The 21,326-nt window shown below is 56.2% G+C and overlaps 1 protein-coding gene across 8 annotated transcripts in view; it reads right to left on the reverse strand.

Annotated features, from left to right (window-relative positions):
- The window catches only part of NAV1 (neuron navigator 1), a 201,751-nt gene that overhangs the window by 46,739 nt on the left and 133,686 nt on the right, over positions 1-21,326 (reverse strand). The window contains exon 1 of one of the 8 annotated variants that reach the window (XM_070768821.1): positions 11,194-11,324. The exons of the other annotated variants lie outside the window; for them this stretch is intronic. Coding sequence (XP_070624922.1) covers positions 11,194-11,243 — 50 coding nt within the window. The 5' untranslated portion in view covers positions 11,244-11,324. Of the gene's footprint in view, positions 1-11,193; positions 11,325-21,326 lie in introns of those variants that run through there. 8 annotated transcript variants of the gene reach the window in all.

The following is a 21,326-nucleotide window of genomic DNA, read 5'->3' on the forward strand; positions in this document are numbered from 1 at the left end:
TTGCTGCTCACTTACTCAGCAGGCAGCCAGGGTCTGACCCAATAGGAGTTTCGACTTGTGCCCACCTGGCAGACAGGACCAGCAGGACTCTTCACTGCTGGACACACGTGCAGCAATGCCCCACACTTGACCAGAGCAAGGTCTGCAGCTGTACTGAAGATGCGAGGCTTTCTGGAAGACATCCTTAAATGATGCTACTGACCATCATGCCACCCAACACCAGAAACGCTGGAGCCCAGCGTGATGGTCCCCTTCTGTCTGCAGAGTCAGAGAAGTCACCAAGCTCACTCATTCGGCTGTCTATAACCTTGCTCACAACTAAGCAGGCTCACCACTTTCCCACCACCCAGTGTACTGTGGATATCCAAATAGCAACTCCTAAGCGCTCACAGGTAAAAGCTGTCTTTAGCACGCTGCTTTCCTCCAGATCCACGGCACCTGCTTTCGTCAGAAGGGCATGCCTTATACATTGTTTTCTAGTTGAGATGGATTTGTGCTAATCCATGCATATATTCTAACCTTAGTTTTCTTGTGAACATCACCAGATTGTGAAAACAAGTTACCGTATGTCCAGTATTTAAATATGCATCTAAGCACTGTCCTGGGCACTTACATACATGCACAACCTCATTTAATATTCATATCAGCCTGGACTAGAATATTATTTCCATTTTACCTGTAAGAGAGGGGAAACTTAAGATTTAAGACCTGGAGAAGGGAATGGCTACCCACTCCTGTATCTTGCCTGGAGAATTCTATGGACAGAGGAGCCTGGCGGGCTACAGTCTATGGGATCACATACAGTCAGACACGACTGAGCGACTAACACTTTCACTCTCAAGGTTACAAGCCTGCCCATGGTCCCACAGCCTCCCTTAGCGTCAAGATATGACTAAAAGACCTGTCATTAACCACTGAGTGGAATAGAAATACTCCCATCAGGAGGGGGACAGCTCTAGTTAGGGGTGGTAGATAGAGCTAGCAAAGCTAAATTGGACATTTGCTCAGATCACAGGGAGCTCTCTGGTGTGTCACTCTGCAGGGTGTGGTTTGGCAGCTTTCTAAATGTTCTGCTGGAACAGGGTGTTCTGCTGGAGGGCAATGATCACTTACAAACCTCCAGGGGACTTCTACAAAAAAGACGGTCTCCAGGTCAAAGGCAACCTGTGTCTGCTCTACTGATTTAACACCGCACCTCAAACTGAGGTCTGGAATGGAGAATCATGAAGACATGGGGTTGGTCCTGGACCTCAAAAGGCCTGAAGACTCAAACAGAAGACTCCCGAGAGTGGTCTGCTTCTCAGTAACTGGATGAGGGCTTATGAGGGCTTGAGCACAAGGCAGGGCAGCCAGCCCCACAGGCCCTTCCACGAGCGCACACCAGCTACCTTAGCACAGGCCAGTGGACAGCGTGCCCCTGCAAGTCTGTGGCATGGGGCTGGGAGGATGCAGGCAGCTCCCGATGACTCAGATGCCTTAGCCTGGGTGGGTGGGCTTTCCGGAGCCCTGTCCACCTCCTTCCACGTAGGATTCATCAGGAGCCCACGTGGCCTGAGTGTGAAGTCCAGTCTCCGGAGTGGCAGTGGGCAAAGGACTCTCGGTGGTGACAGGCGAAATTAAAATACCCCTGACGGTGATGGCCAGGATGCTGGGTAAGGCCCATGGTGGACACAGTGGGCACACCTGCCTTCAGTGTGGCCCTGGAGTGGCAGAGCCCTAACTGGGGGTCCACAGAGTCTTCCCGCGTCCGTGTGGCCCCAGGACCAAGTCACGTACTCCCCACCAAGACCAGGTCGACCAGCCAGCCACTAACGCCACATCCACAGCGACCTGCCCTGTCTGTCAATGGCATGGCGGCTGCTGATTGGTCTGCTTACGGGGAGGCCTGTCTCCCTTCTGGGTGTGTCCCTGTGGTGCTCACTTTCCTGACTTCTTGTCTCTGGGAGCGTCTTCGGTTTCACAACAATCCCCTACATTCACCCACCAGAGGCCAACACTTACGTAGCCCTGCTTCCAAAAAGCCATCCTATGTGGAGTCTTCCCAGGACAGATCGAAAATGAGTCAGGAGCAGAATCCGCAAGGAAGTTGCACGCAGCGCTGTTCAGATGTCTTCCAAGCACACCCTAAGTGGATGCCCCGCCATGGGGGCGGGAGGCCCCTTCCGGCTAAGAGCGCTCGGCATTTGAGCTGAGGCGTCCCTGAGCGAGGTCCCATGGAGGGCGCTTCTCTCCAATCCCAGGCAGTGCTCAAGCTGGAGGCCACCAGGTCTTCCTGTCAGACACCACGTGCTGGAATTTGATTAAACGCGGGCCTTTTCCAATCACCCAGTTAGGGGCTGGAATGTAACACAGTGCAATAGCTTCCGCTTTCTCTATTTATGAAACACGCCGTGTAGTCCCTCATCAACGTGTCCTCGAAGCGGACTGCAGTACTTACAGCACTGTGGCTCCCAAAGACACAGTCTTCTCCCTCGAAACAGCCACCTCTTAAATCCGTGAGGGCCTTTCATCTGGGAAAAGAGTCCTGGGCGGGCGACCAGAGAGCTTTCTTTGCCTGAGGCCATATGGGTCTCTAATCTGTTCTCAGACCCCAGGTCTGGGATGCTAGGCAAGGTAGCTTTTAACTTGAGCCCCCCCCCTCCCCCAACAACCCGTGCATTCTTTCCTCATGTAAAGATTTCCAATAAGAGCATAAAATGAGCAGTTAATAATAGGTCCCAACATGTAAATTACAGTGGTTTCCAAAAATAAAAGCTTCATGGGGGAAAAATCTGCAAGTTACCACTGTGAGGTAGACACGAGGAAAGTTTCCTCACACTAGGGAAAGCGGCGTCTGTGAGGTAGACACGAGAGAAGTTTCCGCACACCAGGGCAATCTGGGCGTCTGCATACAACTGGCAGGCAAGGACTCCAGACACAGTCCTTGGAAATTATTTTCTTGTGTTGACCAAACCCTAACTTTTCCCTACCTCGCCACTCTGTCTCCTTCTCCTCAACCAACCTCACAGTTAAGCACCCAAGGCCTGTTGCTCAGTGTTTCCTTACATTCCTAGAGAGCAAGAAGGGGAAAAAGGCGAGCTATAACCTGTTCCTTTCCCGCACTTGGTCTGAGGTGATGCCTGGAACCCTCGTCGTCTGCTTGCCAGCCTGTTGCTGCTTTCGTCCTTGAAAACCAGCACTTGTTCAGGATTTAAAAGAAGTCCTCCTGAGAGGCCCTCCAGATTCATGCGTTCTGACGGCATCTCGTCCCCTCACTAAGATTCTCCAGTCTTAATCCTCCCAGGGAGGACTGGGCAGGTTTGTCCAAAGAAATCCGAGCATCCAGAAGCCGCACTGACTAGAAAGCTCACTTGTCTCTTTAATCGAGGTCTTAAGGGGGCTGAGCTGTCGCCCCCACCACGAGGGGCCAGTGATCTGCCGCGGTGGGCACTGTGGTTTTTATACATGTCTCGCCTTTATCTCCAAATTAAGCGCCTTCTTATCAAGAGCCATTTAGTTCACGGGCTGCTTACTCTCAGTGAAGCATCTTTGTTGAGGGTTCTGAAGATTTTCACTTCAGAGAGCAGGACAGCTGAATACCACATTGTGTGGGCAGGTCAAAGGTCAGTCTCAGAGGAAAACCCAGCTAATGCAAGTCAAAGACTCAAGTTTTTAGGGAGTCTGCCATGCGTGTGAGAGTAAGCCCATCGCTCACCTGTGACAAAGCCCTGAGCAAAAAGAATGAAAAGAAAAGGAATCTTAATTCTTATTCAGTAAGGAGATGAAGTAAAGATCTTAGTTCAGAGAAACGAACCACAGGCAGGTGTTGAGGCAAGGTAAAGAGACATGCGCTCCCTGCCCCAGGCACGGCAGGCTGCCCGCTCAAGGACGAAGGACGAGTGGAGGGAAAAACAACAGGAAACTGAGAAGGTTTAAACTTCTCAAACCCTCACCTGGAAACGCCAGAGGGAGCGAGCACACAGCTCTGAAAGGCAAGTGCTCCACACGGCTCTTAGAGAACCAGGTATCGAAGTATCCACAGTATTTTGCAAATATACGTACCCAGCCACTTTGGGAACTGGTTATAGCATTCAACACCTTTGAGGATGATTCTTTGAGGCTGACTGCCATCATTCTGGAACAAATTCTCAAGGCACCACTCTCCACTGAAACACCCCATTCCCTCCGAACCCTCTCCCGTCTGCCTCTCCATTGCAGTGGCCCTGCTTCTCCTTCAAAGAAGGGAAACTAGAAGGGGGAGTTTCACCCTAGGTTCCAGAGCAAGTCAGTGGCAAAGCCAACTTTCGATTTTCGGGTACTTCATCTCTTCACTTCAGCATCGAAACTGTTCTCCAACACTGTCTGGGTACAGAACATACACGTACCCGTTCCTCCATCACGCCTCCTGCCACCTCATCTCCCCCAGGTCAAGAGGGAGAGCAGTTTTTGTTCTCTAAAGATACATATCTTAGGAAAAAATAACAGTCTTGAGAACACAGGAAATGACTGGCTATGAAATGACTTTGGGTATTAACATGCTTTTCTTGGGCAACTTGGAGTTGCAATCTCTGCTTTGAGGCTTTCTGACCAGTCTGGGGCTTTCTGCATAATCCTTAAAGAAGTTGAAAGAAGGAAGACTGAAAGTAAAAGAGAAGTTAAAATCAAACCGGCTTGTACTTCTGGAGAAGGAGCCTTCAGGCGACAGACAGAACGAAAACATCCTGTTATTCCTTCCCTTCTGCTCCGACGCGGGACAGATCCAGAGTTACTGCACGTCCAGCCAGCAGCCCCTGCATGCTCTCCCCAAGGCCTGGGTGGCAGAACTTGGTCAATGCCCTGAGGGTCCCTGCTGAGGGAGCAGAACTCCCCTCCCCTCCCATACACCCCAGGCCTGCACATCCTCTGGGGCCACAGCTGTGGCCAGGCTTTCTATGCAGAGACTGCCGGACACAAGCACTTGGAAGATAATGCCAACATGAGGTGCCTCGTGGAGGATGAAGGGGATTTCCATAAAGCACTGGAGGAGACTGGTCTCATTATACATTCCCTCTCTCAGTCCGTTTATAGGAGCTGGCCTGTTAACAGTGGACCAAGCAAAATGCAGGGAAATTCATCAATTAACATACAGCTCTCTATACTTTGAAGGTAATTCTAAAACACATTCAAGCCCTGAGAAGAGTGATCTTTATGGGCTTTCCTCATCCAGAGGAGCCATCTTTGCAGGAAGAGGTTATTCAGAAGTCCTCCCCAACAGCTGCTCGAGGCTGGCCCGAAAGGCAAAGTTACTAAGCACGAAGCCCACCTTCGAGGGAACCCCTCTCCCAGGCCTCCGTGGGAGCTGAGTTCTTGGAGAACAATGCCTCTGGGACCAACTCTCAGGAGCAGCAGGAATGGACATTGAGCTGGGAACTCAGAGCCTGGAAGTTGCGGATGTTTGTGAAAAAGTGGAAGTGAAAGAGAGGAACTCAAAGGGAGAAACCGTATGGAGTACGGGCACGGAACACACACCGAACAGTCAACAGGAAGGAAGGGCCACATGCAGAGGGCGACGACGCGCACCAGCCCACCACGCCCACTGCCCTCCTGATGGCTGCTTCCCGGTGGCCGTGAGTCGCTTCTCTTTCTGACCGCTTGCTTCTCACTGCAGATACTGGCATCCCAGTGTCAGAAGCCAGCATCCCACTCTATTACAAGTTAATCGTACCGCCATGGGCTCTGAAATAAGTTGTCTGTTGTTCTGTCTGCAGTGATCACAACGATGCCTGGCATACAGGAGGCAGTTTCAACAGGCGCTGGTGGAAAACTGACTTGCTTTACTTCATGCAGCCGTTTGGCCCTAAAGAGCTCGCGTGACGGCGCACCGGGCACCGGCACGTTCGCTAATCTCAAATCCGCAGTCCATCCCTCTCCACTCACCCTCCAGAGCTGCAGTCAACGTCCTGTGATGGACCACAGTGGAGAAGAGCGTGGACAACAACACACACACGCATAACCGAGTAACTGCTGGGTAGCAGAAACTAACACAGCACTGCCACATCAACTGTATTTCAATAAAGTAAAATTTAAAAAATATGATTTATCCACATCTGACCTGTTATATAAACTGTTATATAGCCAGCCCTGCTGGCTATTTGTTGTCATCGTCAAAAGAACATTATTAATTCCACATACACATCACTTTTGGGTAAGAGTTCCTGTCTGCAGGAACCTGTGGTTGGACAAAGCCAGCATCATGCAATGAACGACTGCTGGGGGAAAAGTAGAAATAGGTTGGAGAGCAGCTTCCCTGGAGGCTGAACTGGTACATCAGCAGCTCTTGTTCACAGAAAGCGGCCGTTCCCTGAGGAAGCCCCGGCATCCTTAAGCTTTCAGAAAACACCAAGCTCCTTAACCGGACATCTCACCCAGGGTGTGACAGGCAGAGGGACCAGCCAGAGCTGTGTCCAAACTTCTGCTTCAGCAACTTACGACCTGGGATAGGCACGCCTGTCCACCACCCTCACCCCAAACTCACCCTCAGCTCCGCAGTGGTCACATCACCATCAGCCTTTCGAGGTCATGGTGCAGAGTAAACACGGAAAAAGCGCGGCCCCCAGCTTGATGCAGGGCAGGGAAGTCGGATGCAGGGCTTCCCTCCCATCTCCTCTTTTGAATGACCCCCCTGCTACTCAAACGGCCCTGGTAGCAACACATCTGGAGGAAAGTCTGCCTAGGAGGAAGCGGCACTTGCTGCAGCCCCCGTCTGCGCACGGCCGCAGCAAGCATCCCCGACGCCCTGACAGGACAGCTGGGCTGCCGAGCGCGCTCGCGGCGGGTCTGCGGAGGCGCCGCGACCTTCTTTCTTCTCAGTGTTTTCCCGTAGTGGTGTGCCCGTCCTCACGGATCACAGGCATGTCCAGGACCTGAGTATTTCTAGGAAGTTCCCAAGCCATCCCTAGAGAGTTAGGTCAGAGTGAGTCCTCATGGGCGCCGCGTCCTCCACAGGGGCAGCATCACCTGACTCTGCTTTGAGGGGAGGGTGAGGGGCTCTGTTCCTCTGGCCATGAACGTGGTGTGAGGTGACACTGGACCCGGTCCAGAGGAGACAGCAGGTTGTGCTACTAGATCAGAGGCTTTCAGGCAGGGCTCCTGGTGCGGCTGAACATGCAAGGAAGTACAGAGCTGTGTGTCTCACACTAGCAGCCTGTGTGATGGGGGGCGTCCTGGGAAGGGTGGGTCTGGGCACAGAGCCTCCCACCAAGGAGAATCTCCTCCCTCTCTCCTCAGAGGAGTTCATGTTCCTTTGGAAAACTCTTACTTTATCTTCAAGGCCCAAGGAAAATGCCACCTTTGCCATGAAGTCCTCCTGCCCTGTCTGCTTCCAGGTACCACAAGTATGTCCACTTCCTCCTGCTCGACTGCCTCTCACGTCTCGAAATTCTAAATGCCGTATATATGTGTCTGCTGACATTTTAAAAAATTAACTTATTTGACTGCTGGGTCTCTGTTGCTGCTCCAGGGCTTTCTCTAGTTGCTGCAAGTTGGGGGCTACTCTGTCGTGGCAAACGGGCGTCTCTCGTCTCGGAGCACAGGCCCTAGAGCACGGGCTCAGGAGTTGTCTGTCGCAGCTCGTGGGATCGTCCGACCCAGGGATCTAACCCACGCCCCCTGGACTGCAAGGCTGCTTCTTAACCACTGGACCACCAGGGAGGTCCCGTCTGCTGACTTTCGTTTGTCTGTATGCACTGCAAGACTCCAAGCTTGCTGAGGGCAGGGACTGTACGCCACTGTGTCCCCCGTTCCCAGCACTGTGCCCGCATCCGGGGTGCTCATGACACTGCTGAACAGATGGAGAGGTGCCAGCTCCTTGGGGGTCTGCATTCCTCCAGCACCCAGCACGCTGTGGGCCCCAAGTATCACACTGTAGATGCTGAACAAATACAAGCTGGTGTTTTTAAAGCCTGCGTTTTTTCAGGTGGTTTATGTAATCTGCTGTCAAAACAGGGTGTGTAATATACTACCATAATTAGCACAGACTTTGGGCTAGATAGAAGTCTAAAGATGGACCATTAAGAATTTACGTAAAGATCTAAGACATACTGTAAGCAGAGAGCTGTGTAGTCTGTCACACCGACAGGCACCTTCATCAGGGCCCTAGCAGGATGGCAGGGAAGGATGCCGAGGGAGCGGGCGGCCTGGAGAAACGAGGAGGGACTTCGGCTATGTGACATCACCCGTGAAGCCTGCGTGCTGAAAGCACTCTGCTCCTCTTTGCCTGTAACCCGTTTTTTAGTTTGTACTGGAGTATAACTAATGTACAACGTTGCATTCCTTTCAGGAGTACAGTGAAGTGCATCGGTTACACACATACACGTAGACACTTTTTTGGGAAGCTCTTCCCAGAAAGCACTCCATCCTTCACATCCTCTCACCGTCATCCCCACACCCTGGGAGCTTGAGGACACTGAGGCAAGTTGCCAAGCAGCTAAGGCCGCAAAGGGATCAGCAGTGGAACCAGGGTCCCAGTCGGGCTGCACACTGAGTCCAGGCTCTCCCCTCACGCCCGTGAGTGGTCGGCCAGTCCTCGACCTTGTGAGGCCACGACTGTCCTCAGCTTCTGCAGTGTTGGCGTGGCAGGTCCCCTGGGCCTGGGTTAGTGTCTGTGAGAACACCTCCCTGGAGCAGGCTCAAAGGTTGGCTGCAGAGCCACACAGGTGCCCCCAGGGCACTCGTGGGCACATTCACTGACCCTCCCTGTGCTCGGTTGCTCCATCTGTGAAATGGGCTCTTCCAGGACCTGCTGTGGGGACTACACCAGCAGGCGTTGACAGAGACCCGGGCACAGGCTTTGTTGTGGCGCGTCCTGTGACCATGGCAGAGGCGGCCGGCTCGGCTGTGGGCACGGGTGCCCGCCGTACTCAGCATCCTCATGGGCGCGTCCTGCCCTGCGCTCTCTCCTGCCACCGAGCAGGGGGCAGGGCTCCGCAGGGCAAGGGGCCGCTGGCACGCGTGGCCTGCCCATGGCGTGCATGCCCAGCCCTGGAAGCCCTCAACCGGACGCAGCTGCTGACTCTGCCGTCCCCTCCCAGGGGCTGTCCCTGTGCTAGGCCCACACCTACAGCCCCAGGGTCTCTGTGAGCCGGCCCTATTCCCGAGGGACCCCCGGCTCCAGCTCAGGGTCCCTCCCAGGAGGTAGTCCAAGAGAGCCGAATGGGACAACCACCTGCACTCGGGGTTTCTAGCTTGGGTTTGCCGGGGCAGGAGAGGCGTCTCCAGGAGCGACCCTAACACTTGAGACAGCGAGGATGGGGCCGACGGAGGAGCCTCCCCCAGGACGCAGCCACTACGGGCACCTGGGAGGGGAGGCCCGGGGCTGGTTGTGGGGTGCTGGGGGGGCCACTCCTCCCCAGCTGTCTCTTTCAGGGCTCCCAGAGCCTGCAGGGAAAGCGTCTCTTCAATGCCTGTTGTTCCCAACCAAATACCATTACAAGTCAGGTTCTGAGCGGCCCCTTTCTGAGCCAAGGCCTAGGCCAAGCCTCCCTCAGTGGATGAGAGCCAGGGCAGTTAAAGTTTATGTCTGAACTCTGGCAATTCTCGGACAGACCTCCAGTTTATGACATCCCGTCTCTCCTTCCCTACTAGCTACAACCCCCCCTCCACCGGGAAGTCTCAGGCTTGGGTGAAAAGGAAACCACAGGCCAGCCCAGGCATAGCCCAGCAGGCAGCAGGCGGGCAGAGGTGTAACTAGACCTGCTCCTCCACCTCTGTGGCCACAGCAGACAGGGCCCGCCCCACCTGCCCCACCTGCCAGGTGAGCACGGACAGCTGTGGCTCCAGCACAGAGCTCACTGGACAGAATCTGGGTCTCCAGGGTGGGGGTGAGGTGGGCAGAGGGGGCGGGGAGGACTCAAGTCTAGGCACCATGGGGTGACCCCCATGTCACCTGTGCGGTCACCAAGCAAAAAGGCCGGCCGCCAGTGGATGGAGAGACACGTTCAGGGAAAGGATGCTGGGGCCAACTAACAGAGTTCCACTTTCTCCGCCATAGGGAGGGCAGCGGGGCACCTAAGGGTAGAACCAGGGCAATTATAACTTCCTCAGACAGAGCCCTGTGAACCTGAAGTGGGTAAAAGCTACCAGGCAGGGGCAGAGGCTGGGCGGGTTAGGAAGGGACCCTCCCTCTGCCTTCTTCAGGGTCAGAGATTCAGGACTCAGCCAAGGATCTCGGCAGAAGTAGAAATCCTCACGGGTCCCTGAATAGACCTCTGTTCTCTGGAGTCTTCTCTGTTCCTGAATTGGCTGCCGTTATGACACCCCGCCCCCACCGATCAGCTTAGCAAAGGGACCCCACGGGTCTCCAGGTGGAGGGGGCAGGACAAGCTTCTGAGGGGCTCTGGGCGCTGGAGACGCCCGGACCGCGCCTTGCCACCTGTCTGCTCCACCCGGAGCCTACGTGGGCAGAGCGGCCTGGAGGTCCCGGCAGGGACCCGCGGGGAAGGAGGGGCAGTCGCCAAGGACAATCTGGGCCGAGGGCGGGGCTGGGGGCGGAGTGGTCCCAGCAAGGGGCGTCGGCCTCCCATTCAACTCTCTAATCTCCAACTTCCTTCAGCTCGGAAGGCGGAGGAGGGGAAGGTGTCCGCGGGCTGGGAAGCTCCCAGAAAAAGCAGGCAGCATCAGCACGCTTCCTCAGGAGGCAGGACCCCTTAGCTCTCTCAAAAGCGTGGTTTCCAAGTGGGCTGGGGTCCCGGGGCTGCCGCCCTCACCTTCCAGGGCCCAGCGGGCCCCCGGAGCGCATCTCCCGGCCGGCTCTCACCTCTCCCGGAGGGGTCCAGCCCGCTGCGGGGTCACGCGTGCAACCCCGCCCCCACCTCGGGTCTCTGCCCGCACTTCCACCACCTCCCCTGAGCCCAAGGGACCCCCAGAGCTTCCGGGGCCGGGATCGAAGCTCCCCTCCTCCCACTGCCCAGGTCCCAGCGCACTGCAGGAGCCCCGCGAGTCCGGTCCAGTCGTGCTACGGTCCCACTCCGACCGGTCCCAGGGACGCAAGCCCAGCTTCCCTTCCGAAACCCCTCCGCACGCTCACCTCCACCCCGGGGCCAACAGGCCAAACGCTCCGGAGCCAGGGGCCCAGGTGGCGCTGCGTCCTTCCGATCGGAGCCGCGAGGGTGGCCAGGACGCCCTCCTGGAGGACCCCAGCCCACGGCGCGGAGCCGCGTCGCGAGCCGGGGCGCTTACCTGCGGGGAAACTTGGTTCTGCCCGCCCTGGGCGGCGGCAGCTGCAGCATCCTCCCGGCGCCGCGGCCCGCGGCCGGCACCCAGCAGGAACAGCGCGTCTCCCGGCGGGCCGCCGAGGTCTGAGCGCGGCCACGCGGACTGCTGGGGACCCGGCCCGGCCCGCGCCCTCCTCCCCCGCCCGCCCGCCTCGCGGCTCCGGCGGCACTTAAAGCGATAGAGCCTCATTTCCCGTCGCCGCCGCGGGTCCCGAGCCCCGGCTGCGGGCGGGCCCTTTAACGCCCGGAGCAGGTAGACAAAGAGCCGCGGCGGCGCGGCCGTTTAGGGGCCCCGGGGCCGAGAGCTGCATGGTGGCTGGGGTTGCGGCGCCCACTGGAGCGGCTGCGGTCACACCCCCCAGGGCCCCCTCACACCGGCTGCGGTCACACCTTCCAGGCCCCCAACGTCGGCTGCGGTCACACCTCCCAGGCCCCCCCCAGGTCCCCCCACGCCGGCTGCGGTCACACCTCCCAGGCTCCCCCCCAACCACGCCGGCTGCAGTCACACCTCCCAGCGTCCCTCCCCTCCCCAACGCCGGCTGCGGGTCACACCCCCCAGGCCCCCCCACACCCGCTGCAGTCACACCTCCCGGTGGCCCCCCCAACGCCGGCTGCGGATCACAAGCCCTCCGTCCCCACCAGGATGATGGCAGCAGGTAAATCCTGGCTCTTCCTGGAACTGTGCTGGCAGACTGGTGCGCAGCGGGGCACTGGGTCCGGAACCTGGACCCTCTCCAGAGGCTTTCTCCAAATCCCCTCCCTGACTCTTTCCAAGCTTTTAAATCAGTTCCAGTAAGAGTACAGCGCCTAAAACAAGGTCTGCAGATATTACAGTGAAAAAGAGCAAACAGTTTCCTTTTCTCTCTAGCCCTTTCCTGAGCTCCTTTTTCACTGTAACTGTTCTTGACCTGTAGTTGGTAATGGAGCCTAAGCGGATATGTAAATTATATCCTGTACCTTTGCTGTGTTCAGTCGTTCAGGTGTGTCCAGCTGTTTGTGACCCCATGGACTGCTCCACACTAGGATTCCCTGTTCTTCACCATCTCCCGGAGTTTGCTCAAACTCATGTCCATTGAGTTGATGATGCCATCCAATCATCATCTTCTATCATCCCCTTCCCCTCCTGTCCTCAAAGTTTTCCAGCATCAATCTTTTCCAATGAGTTGGCTCTTCGCATCAGGTGGCCAAAGGATTAGAGCTTCAGCTTCAGTATCAGTCCTTCCAGTGAATATTCAGGGTTGACTTCCTTTAAGATTGACTGGGTTAATCTCTTTGCAGTCCAAGACGCTCTAAAGAGTCTTCAACCCCACAGTTTTAAGATATCAATTCTTCGGCGCTCAGCCTTTTTTATTGTCCGACTCTCACATCAGTATATGACTACTAGAAAAGCCATTAGTTCAGTTCAGTCGCTCAGTCATGTCTGACTCTTTGTAACCCCACAGACTGCAGCACGCCAGGCCTCCCTGTCCATCACGAACTCCTGGAGCTTGCTTAAACTCATGTCCGTCAGGTCGGTGATGCCATCCAACCATCTCATCCTCTGTCCTCCCCTTTTCCTACTGTCTTTAATCTTTCCCAGGTTCAGGGTCTTTTCCAATGAGTCAGTTCCTTGAATCAGGTGGCCAAAGTATTGGAGTTTCAGCTTCAGCATCAGTCCTTCCAATGAATATTCAGGACAGATTTCCTTTAGGATGGACTGGTTGGATCTCTTTGCAGTCCAAGGGACTCTCAAGAGTCTTCTCCAACACCACAGTTCAAAAGCATCAATTCTTCAGGGTTCAGCTTTCTTTATGGTCCAACTCTCACATCCATACATGACTACTGGAAAAACCATAGCTTTGACTAGACGGACCTTTGTCAACAAAGTTTCTTTCAAGGAGCAAGCATCTTTTAATCTCATGGCTGTAGTCACTATCTTTAGTGATTCTGGAGCCCCCCCAAGATAAAGTCTCTTTGTCAACAAAGTTTCTTTCAAGGAACAAGCATTCTTTTAATCTCATGGCTGTAGTCACTATCTGCAGTGATTTTGGAGCCCCCCAAAATAAAGTCTGACACTGTTTCCACTGTTTCCCCATCTATTTCCCATGAAGTGATGGGACCAGATGCCATGATCTTCATTTTCTGAATGTTGAGCTTTAAGCCAACTTTTTCACTCTCCTCTTTCATCAAGAGGCTTTTTAGTTCCTCTTCACTTTCTGCCATAAGGGTGGTGTCATCTGCATATCTGAGGTTATTGCTATTTCTCCTGGCAATCTTGATTCCAGCTTGTGCTTCTTCTAGCCCAGCATTTCTCATGATGTACTCTGCATAGAAGTTAAATAAGCAAGGTGACAATATACAGCCTTGACATACTCCTTTTCCTATTTGGAACCAGTCTGTTGTTCCATGTCCAGTTCTAACTGTTGCTTCCTGACCTGCAAATAGGTTTCTCAAGAGGCAGGTCAGGTGGTCTGGTATTCCCATCTCTTTCAGAATTTTCCACAGTTTATTGTGATCCACACAGTCAAAGGCTTTGGCATAGTCAATAAAGCAGATGTAGATGTTTTTCTGAAACTCTCTTGGTTTTTCGATGATCCAGCAGATGTTGGCAACTGGATCTCTGGTTCCTCTGCCTCTTCTAAAACCAGCTTGAACATCTGGAAGTTCGCACTTCATGTATTGCTAAAGCCTGGCTTGGAGAATCTTGAGCATTACTTTACTAGCGTGTGAGATGAGTGCAATTGTGCAGTAGTTTGAGCATTCTTTGGCATTGCCTTTTTTTGGGATTGGAATGAAAACTGACCTTTTCCAGTCCTGTGGTCACTGCTGAGTTTCCAAATTTGCTGGCATTTTGAGTGCAGCACTTTAACAGGAGAGCTTCTGTAGGCAAAGTAACGTCTCTGCTTCTTAATACACTGTCTAGGTTTCTTATTGCCTAGACAGCATACCTATCGCCCTCAAGCTCTGCCTGACCTCCATTCTGCACCTGTTATATTTAACTCTGTGCTAATCACATCCTGTGTTTACAGCACTCTCTTTGCAGACCACCCCTTGTAGTTCTTCTTCTGGTTTTTTTTTTTTTTTTGGCGTTACAGAAAGGAGGCCACAGTAAAGTTCACCAAAGACAATGGACCCAACTAATGGGCTACCTGTCGCTGGCCTAGGAGTATTTTTGAAACAATGCAAGAGGAAGAATACAAGATCCTTACACCTTTGCTCCTAATCACCCACTCCCTGACTGCAAGATCTAGATAATCTCCTAGATTCCTCATGGAGGGGGCACCTTTCTTGAAGCATGAGCCTGCTGTGTCTCAGCTGAGGATTAAAGCCACCTTTCTGTTTTCTCCAAACTCCCTCTATTTTTTTATTCAGCTTTGGTAGGCAGAGGAAGCCAAAAGTTTTGGCGGCATCACAGAGGATGCTGAGGGGGTGAACGGCACCCGAGTGCAAGTACCAGAGGCCGCTCAGGAGAGTGCAGAGTGAGTGACCACGAAAGGGGGGCCTCGCTTCCTCCAGCACGGGGTTGGAGGGCATGCGTATTGGGGTTGACTGTGGGGAGAAAGAACAGCTCCACCGTGCAAGTGTCTGTGCCTTCATCCAGGGGGCATTTTCAGTTGACAGATCAGGAAGAAAAGGATCGCAAGATGTGAAGATTTTCATGCAGAGTAAGAAAAGAAGTGGGGTCCAGTAGCAGGGAATTTCTGGTAACTTAACCCCAGTGGTGAGGAAGCAGGGGTTGCTAGAGGAGAAGGGGCTATGCCCCAACCTCTGCTTTTGGTTCATCCTGCTTCTGAGAGGCGCTGAGTGTGGACGGTAAGGTCTGTCCCAACCCCAAAGTGACCTGAGCAAACAGGGCAGCCGGTGTCTTAGGAAGGGACAGGTTATATCCTCAGTTTCTTAAATCAACAGAAACAGCACCAGCAATGATGCTTTTTTAAAGCCCCAAGGGACTGAGTTAAGATGACGGAGAACCAGAGCAGGTGTATCTCTGGGTCTGAGGGCTCAGGTGACAGCATGCAGAGACCCGGGCCAGTGCTCCGGAGGCCCCTCACCGCCTGGCCTGTGGCTTTACGGCGTCAGGGCTTCCCTGGTGGCTCAGATGGTAAAGACTCTGCCTGAAATGCAGGAGACAGGGTTAGATTCCTGAGTTGGGAAGCTCCCCTGGAGGAGGGCGTGGCAACCCACTCCAGTATTCTTGCCTAGAGAATCCCATGGACAGAAGAGTGTGGCGGGCTACAGTCCATGGAGTCGCAAAGAGTCGGACAGGACTGAGTGAGCACACACACAGGGCCGAGGAGCCCTTCCCCACTTCCCGCCCTCAGGGAGGTGCAGACGGGCTGTGAGACCCGGGGTCGGATCACTGGTCCGGCTCCAGTCCTGAGCACCCAGGCCTCTCACCTGGGGGTGCAGCTCTACTGCCCGAGCGGTGGAGACCTCGCCGAGGGGACTCTGTCCTGGGTCCCTAAACAGTCCTGCTGGTAGGGGGCTGTTTCTGAGGGTGCAGACACTGGTCAAGTTATCCAGATACGCTTTGTGTCCAAAGGGGAGTGAGGGGCTGCAGGGAGCCCAGTACCAAGCCCTCAGTGCCCCCTAGCATGCGGGGGGTGGGTTTTCACTCCCTTTACTCTCTCTAGGGATCTGGGTGGTGAGATTCAGGAAAGGGCCAACAGGTCCCAGGCTGAGTGGCTCTGGGGAGAATCACAGCAAGGTGGGCTCTGCAGCAGCATCGCCCACCTCGCTCGGGGGCTGGTGTCCCCAGGGCAGACCCCCAGCCAGCACCCCATCTTCACCCCTAACCCTAAATGGAGGGTGAGGGGCACGGTCTTCCATGCTGGGCCGGCCTGGGTCATCTGGGAACAGCTCAGGGGAGTGCACCGAGAGGGCCCCTCTTGAGCCTCGCCAGCATGGAATGCCACCAGCAGGGGATGTTTTCCTCCAGGCCTAGCTGTGAATTCTCCCTAATGTTTCTTCCTCCATGCTTCCTGGCAGAGCCCGGAGGCAGGAAGAGGAAGCTAAACGGTAAGGCACAGGGGTTACCTGGAGGGTGGGAAGGTTCCCAGTCACCCCCTCCCCCAACCCAGTGACGCCCCTCAAGCCCAGAGCCGTGGGCTTCGCCCCACCTCGCACCTCAGCCGCCCCCTTCCCTTGGGCCTCCGCAGCCCCTGCATTTCACCCCCACGGCCGCGGGGCGCTGACCAGAAACAGAGCTGGTCAGCCTGCCGTTCAGCCCGGGGAGGGGTCGCAGCTCTCTGAGCTCCCCTTGCCCAGGAGGACTGTGGGCTAGAGCAGGGGTCTGCAGCCTCCAGGATCTAGTGCCTGAAGGCCTGAGGCGGAGCTGGCCTAACAGTGACAGAAAAACAGTGCGCAGTAAACGGTGCGTGCCTGACTCACCCTGAAACCACCCCGCCGTCTGCCCGTCTATGGACAAGCCCGTCTGCCATGGAACTGGTCCCCAGTGCCAAAAAGGTTGGGGCCCGCCAGGCTGGGGGACCTGTAACCCCCTCCTCCTTGGGCCTGGTTCCTGCCAGAACCCAACAGAACAGCCCTCTCTCTTCTTCAAGGAGGAAGGTGGGCTGCACGAGGGGCCACCCTCCCCCACCTTCACCCCCATCCTGAGGCAGAGGCCGGTGAGGACCTCTCCCTGCAGGCTCGGCTCCTTAAGCAATGAGCCCGCAAATTAGCGTCTGCTCTTTCCCACCAGCCGGTCACCGGGTCTCTGGGCACTGTGGGTGACTGGATGCAAGTGCTGCCTGGGGTCTTTCCTGAAGACAGGAGTCACGGCCTCCTTGTCGGCACCCTGACCTCACCCACCGTGGGGGACGGCGGCACACCTGCCTTGAGAACAGGGGGGCCCACAGGTGCAACTGAGCTCTGCTTTCCGAGTCCCAGGCTGGGGTGGGGTGGAGGCGAGCCACCTGCTGACAGGGAGGTGCTTTTCCAGAAAAAAGACCAGCCGCAGAGGAAAGGACCCAATCACCTCCTCCTCACAGAGCCCTCGGGAGCCAGGGTCCCGTGAGTCCCCGCGCTGGGCTCCTGGGTCCTCGGTGGACTTTCTGTCTCAGGTCAGGGAGGCCTGGGCTCTCAGGGCCATGCATGACCCTACGAGCTCTCCGCCCGGCACCCAGTGGGCTGTCCCAGCCCCCACCCCCTCCAGGCCCCCTGGGGGGACATTCTCTATGCTCCCTCACCCCGGGGGCAGCTTCTCTGCCCGCCCTTGTCCTCGTGGGGAGGGCCGGGGGTCTCAAGAAGGGCAAGCGGGCTGCTCAGAGCCGTCCCGCAGACCAGGCCGCCAGGCTTGGAGGAAAGGGGGGACGAAGAGTGGCTGTGATGGGCCTGGAGTTGGCAGCCCGGGACCAGGCCGAGACGTCCCGCAGCAGCGAACGAGCCAGCTGGGGGCGAGGGTCCACTCCCAGCTGTGTGCTGCTCCCCAAATATTTACACAACCTCTGAGGAGGCCGGCCATCCCGCCACCCCACAGCTGGGAGAGGCGGCGCCCTGCCAGAGCACACACAGTGGGTGACTGTTCCACGTCTTCCCAAATGTCAGCGTCTCTGTGGCTCCAGGAGCGCAGGACGGACGGCGCGGTGGCGACAGAGCCGGCAGGAGCTGCCCCCCATGAGGGCCTGCGGACCCTCAGCTGCCCGGGCAGATACAATGCGAGTGTGTGTGTGTGCGAGTGTGCATGCGTGCATGTGACAGTGCATGTGTATATGTGAGTGTGAGTATGCACACATGTGAGGGTGCATGCATGCACGTGACAGTGTGTGTGAGTGTGTGTGCATGTGACAGTGTGAGTGTGCACACGTGTGTGTGCATGTTTGCATGTGATGGTGTCAGTGCATGTGTATGCGTGCATGTGCTCATGTGAGTGTGTGTGTGCAAGTGTGCATGGATGCACATGACTGTGTGTGCACACGTGTGTGCGTGCATGCATGTGACAGTGTCAGCGTGTCTGTGTGTGCTCATGTGTGAGTGTGCACACGTATGTGTGCACGTATGCACGTTGCAGTGTGTGTGGCTGTGCACACGTGTGTGTGCGTGCATGCATGTGACAGTGTCAGCGTGTCTGTGTGTGCTCATGTGTGAGTGTGCACACGTATGTGTGCACGTATGCACGTTGCAGTGTGTGTGGCTGTGCACACGTGTGTGTGCGTGTGTGCATGTGACAGTGTCAGTGGGTGTATGTGTGCATTTGTGTGTGCTCATGTGAGTGTGTGTGAGTGTGTGTACCAGTGTGAGATCCCTGAGGACAGAGCACTGGTTTCAGGACGACTAAAGCTCCCGCTGCCCCAGGTTCCCCGTTTCTGAGCTGCATCTCCAATCTCACCCAGGCCAAGAAGGTGCTAGAAATGCCTGTCGCCTTTCACCCCCAGCCTTGCTCACCACCTCTGCCTCCTCCCCCGCCCCTGCTCCAGCCAAGTGACCCCCACAGCTTCCGTCCCCGCCCCCTCATGGACCCTCTGCAACACAAGACAGACCAGGTGGCTCCTCCGCCGGGAGCCTGCCTGTGGCTTCCCCACCTGCACGCTGGCCCCTGGCTCCCCCGACCTCGTTTCTGACCACAGTCTGTTCTGTTTAATCTGCTTCAGCCACGCTGACCTCCCTGCAGTCCCTGAACATGTGCTCGCTCTCGCCCCATGGCCTTTGCACATGTTCTTCTGGACAGTTTCCCTGACGTGCTCTCCAGCAGCCCGCGTTCATCACTCTGCCCTCCCCTGCTTCACCTTCCCCTACGGTGCACAGTGCCGCCTGACCTACCGGGGTCGCCTGTTGGCTTGTTTGCCATCTCTCTTTTGTGCACGAGTTTAAGAATGATGACTTCTCCCTGGTGTATCCCCCAAGTGCCTCACTGACCACATGAACAAGCAGCTTGAGGAGGGCAGTGTCACCCTCTCCTTTTGGATGGTGAAGCTTAAGTCATCATCCAGGCTCATGCAGGCAGTAGCGACCAACTGAGAAGAAACCAGGGCGGGAGGCCTCTGGAGGGCACCACCGAGGTCGCCAGCCTCCCAAGAACAGGAAAGTAACCACAGGGACCGGAGGAGACACGAGAGACAGGACAGCTGCGGCCGCCCAGACCGCGGGGCTGCCTTCTCAGAGCTGGGAAGGGCGGGACCTCACACGGGAACCTCCAGGCAAGGCTAAGCACAGGCTCGGGGCAGCCATGGGGCGAGTGACGGGCGGCTGGCCCTCCTCTTCTAATGACACTCGGCAGAAAGACCATGTCCTGGAAGCCGCTGCTGCCACAAGTCCCACACCCGGGCCTGTCCGCGTGGCTGCACCCACGGAGACGGTGTCACTCCTGAACAGCCCCTGGTCATTGGACACACAAGGGCTCAGCCAGAAGCCAGATAAGGAGGCTAAGAGATGGAAAACATGGCCAGTGAGAAAGGGGCCAAGAAACAGGCTTGATGGGGCCGGGGGAGTGATCAGGAGAGGAGGGCGGCAGCTCCGGCAGGGCCGCGTCCCTGCCTCTGGCAGGAGAGGCCGCACTGGGAAGACGGCGCAGGGCGCATGGCAGACCCTCTTCATTCGAGCTGGCCAAGGTGGGCAGGGCGGCAGGCTATGAGACCCTAGTCCCTCCCGCTCTCTGAGCTGGACAGTCCCCTGCACCTCTCCGAGACTCCCTGGCCTGTCTGGGTGCCGTCCCCTTCCGTGGCCAGCAGGGCCTGTGCGCACACAGCCTCTTTGTATCCAGCCCCGCACACCGCATCTGGACAGCTCTCACCTGCATCCCCAGCTGCCCGTCACGAAGGCACCAGACCCGGCATCAGCCTGTCCACCCATCTCTCCGAGTCCTGTCCTGTGCGTTCACGGGTGCCAGTCTGTCCTGCACAGCTGCCTGCCTGTGGTCTCTGGACCTGGCTTGTTCTGCCTGTTTTTCAAACCCAGACCTTCATGCATCTGCCTGCACTGGTCCATCATCCCTGACATGCGGCGGAGAGCCTCTGGGGGCAGCCCATTCACAGCTCAGCGGGTGAGTGCACGACCTGGCTGGCTGGCCCTCCTTCAGCCACCATGAATGGTGCTTTGCTGCCTGGCCAGAGACATCTAATAGCCCAGAGACCAGAGGGGCCCGTCTCGAGCATCCTGGGACAGCATCCTGGGACATCCTGGGGCCTCTGGGCCCCAGTCAGCAGAGCTGGACTCACAGGGTGGGCGCTCCTCTGCCCGAGCTCCCCGCAGTGGTTGCTCTGTGGTTTGCAAAGCGCAACCCCATCCTTGCAGACGGAGCAGTCGCTCAGGGGGATCGAGGAAGCCTCCCACAGGGACCCCTTGGCCTGCCAACGGCACGCCTGCTGGTGCCCAGGGAGCTCTGACTGCAGCAGCAGGAAGGCCTGTGGTTGCCGCTGCCAAGCTTAGGGCCCCAGCACGGCGCACGGAGGGAGAGGTCCCCAGGGGCAGAGGGAGGAGGTAGGTGAGCCGGAACCGGCAGGGGACCGTGAGGTGGGGAAGGGGGTGTGTGGGTCAGAGGCCTGGCTCTGCTCTGGTCCGCCACTTTCAAGCTGCGAGCTCCTAGCGAGCCGGCGAGGCCGAGTCCCAGTTTCCTCTCTTTTGTCCTGGGAAGTTAGTTTGCGTTAGTCACTCAGTCGTGTCTGACTCTGCGACCCCATGGACTGTAGCTGCCCCCAGCTCCCCTGTCCGTGGGATTCTCCAGGCAAGAATACTGGAGTGGGTTGCCATTCCCTTCCCCAGGGGATCTTCCCGACTCAGGGATCGAGCCCAGGTCTTCTGCAGCCAGATTTTCTTTACCATCTGAGCCACCAGGGAAGCCTAAAATTAGGAAAAAGAATACCCTAATTCACAGAGTCATTAAGATTAAATAAGATAGTGTTTTGTAAACCACACATGCTATGCAATTGTTAAAGAATTATAAAAGAGCACAAGTTACTTCAGTAAAAATTATACACACAAGTTCCAGGAAGACCCAGAGTCGAATAGCATAGTGGTGCAATGGGGTGCATTTGGGGAGGCTTCAGGTGAGAGGTGTGCCCGGAAAAGACGGTGAGTGACCAGGCATCACCCGCTCAGGAAGGAGAGCTCCCTCTGCAGATGACTTTCAGACTTTCACGGCTTCTATTTTCGAGTGGCCGACCAAGAGGAGGGAGGGAGGTGACA

The sequence above is a fragment of the Bos indicus genome, chromosome 16 (genome assembly GCF_029378745.1).
Source record: "Bos indicus isolate NIAB-ARS_2022 breed Sahiwal x Tharparkar chromosome 16, NIAB-ARS_B.indTharparkar_mat_pri_1.0, whole genome shotgun sequence".
Classification (NCBI taxonomy): domain Eukaryota; kingdom Metazoa; phylum Chordata; class Mammalia; order Artiodactyla; family Bovidae; genus Bos; species Bos indicus.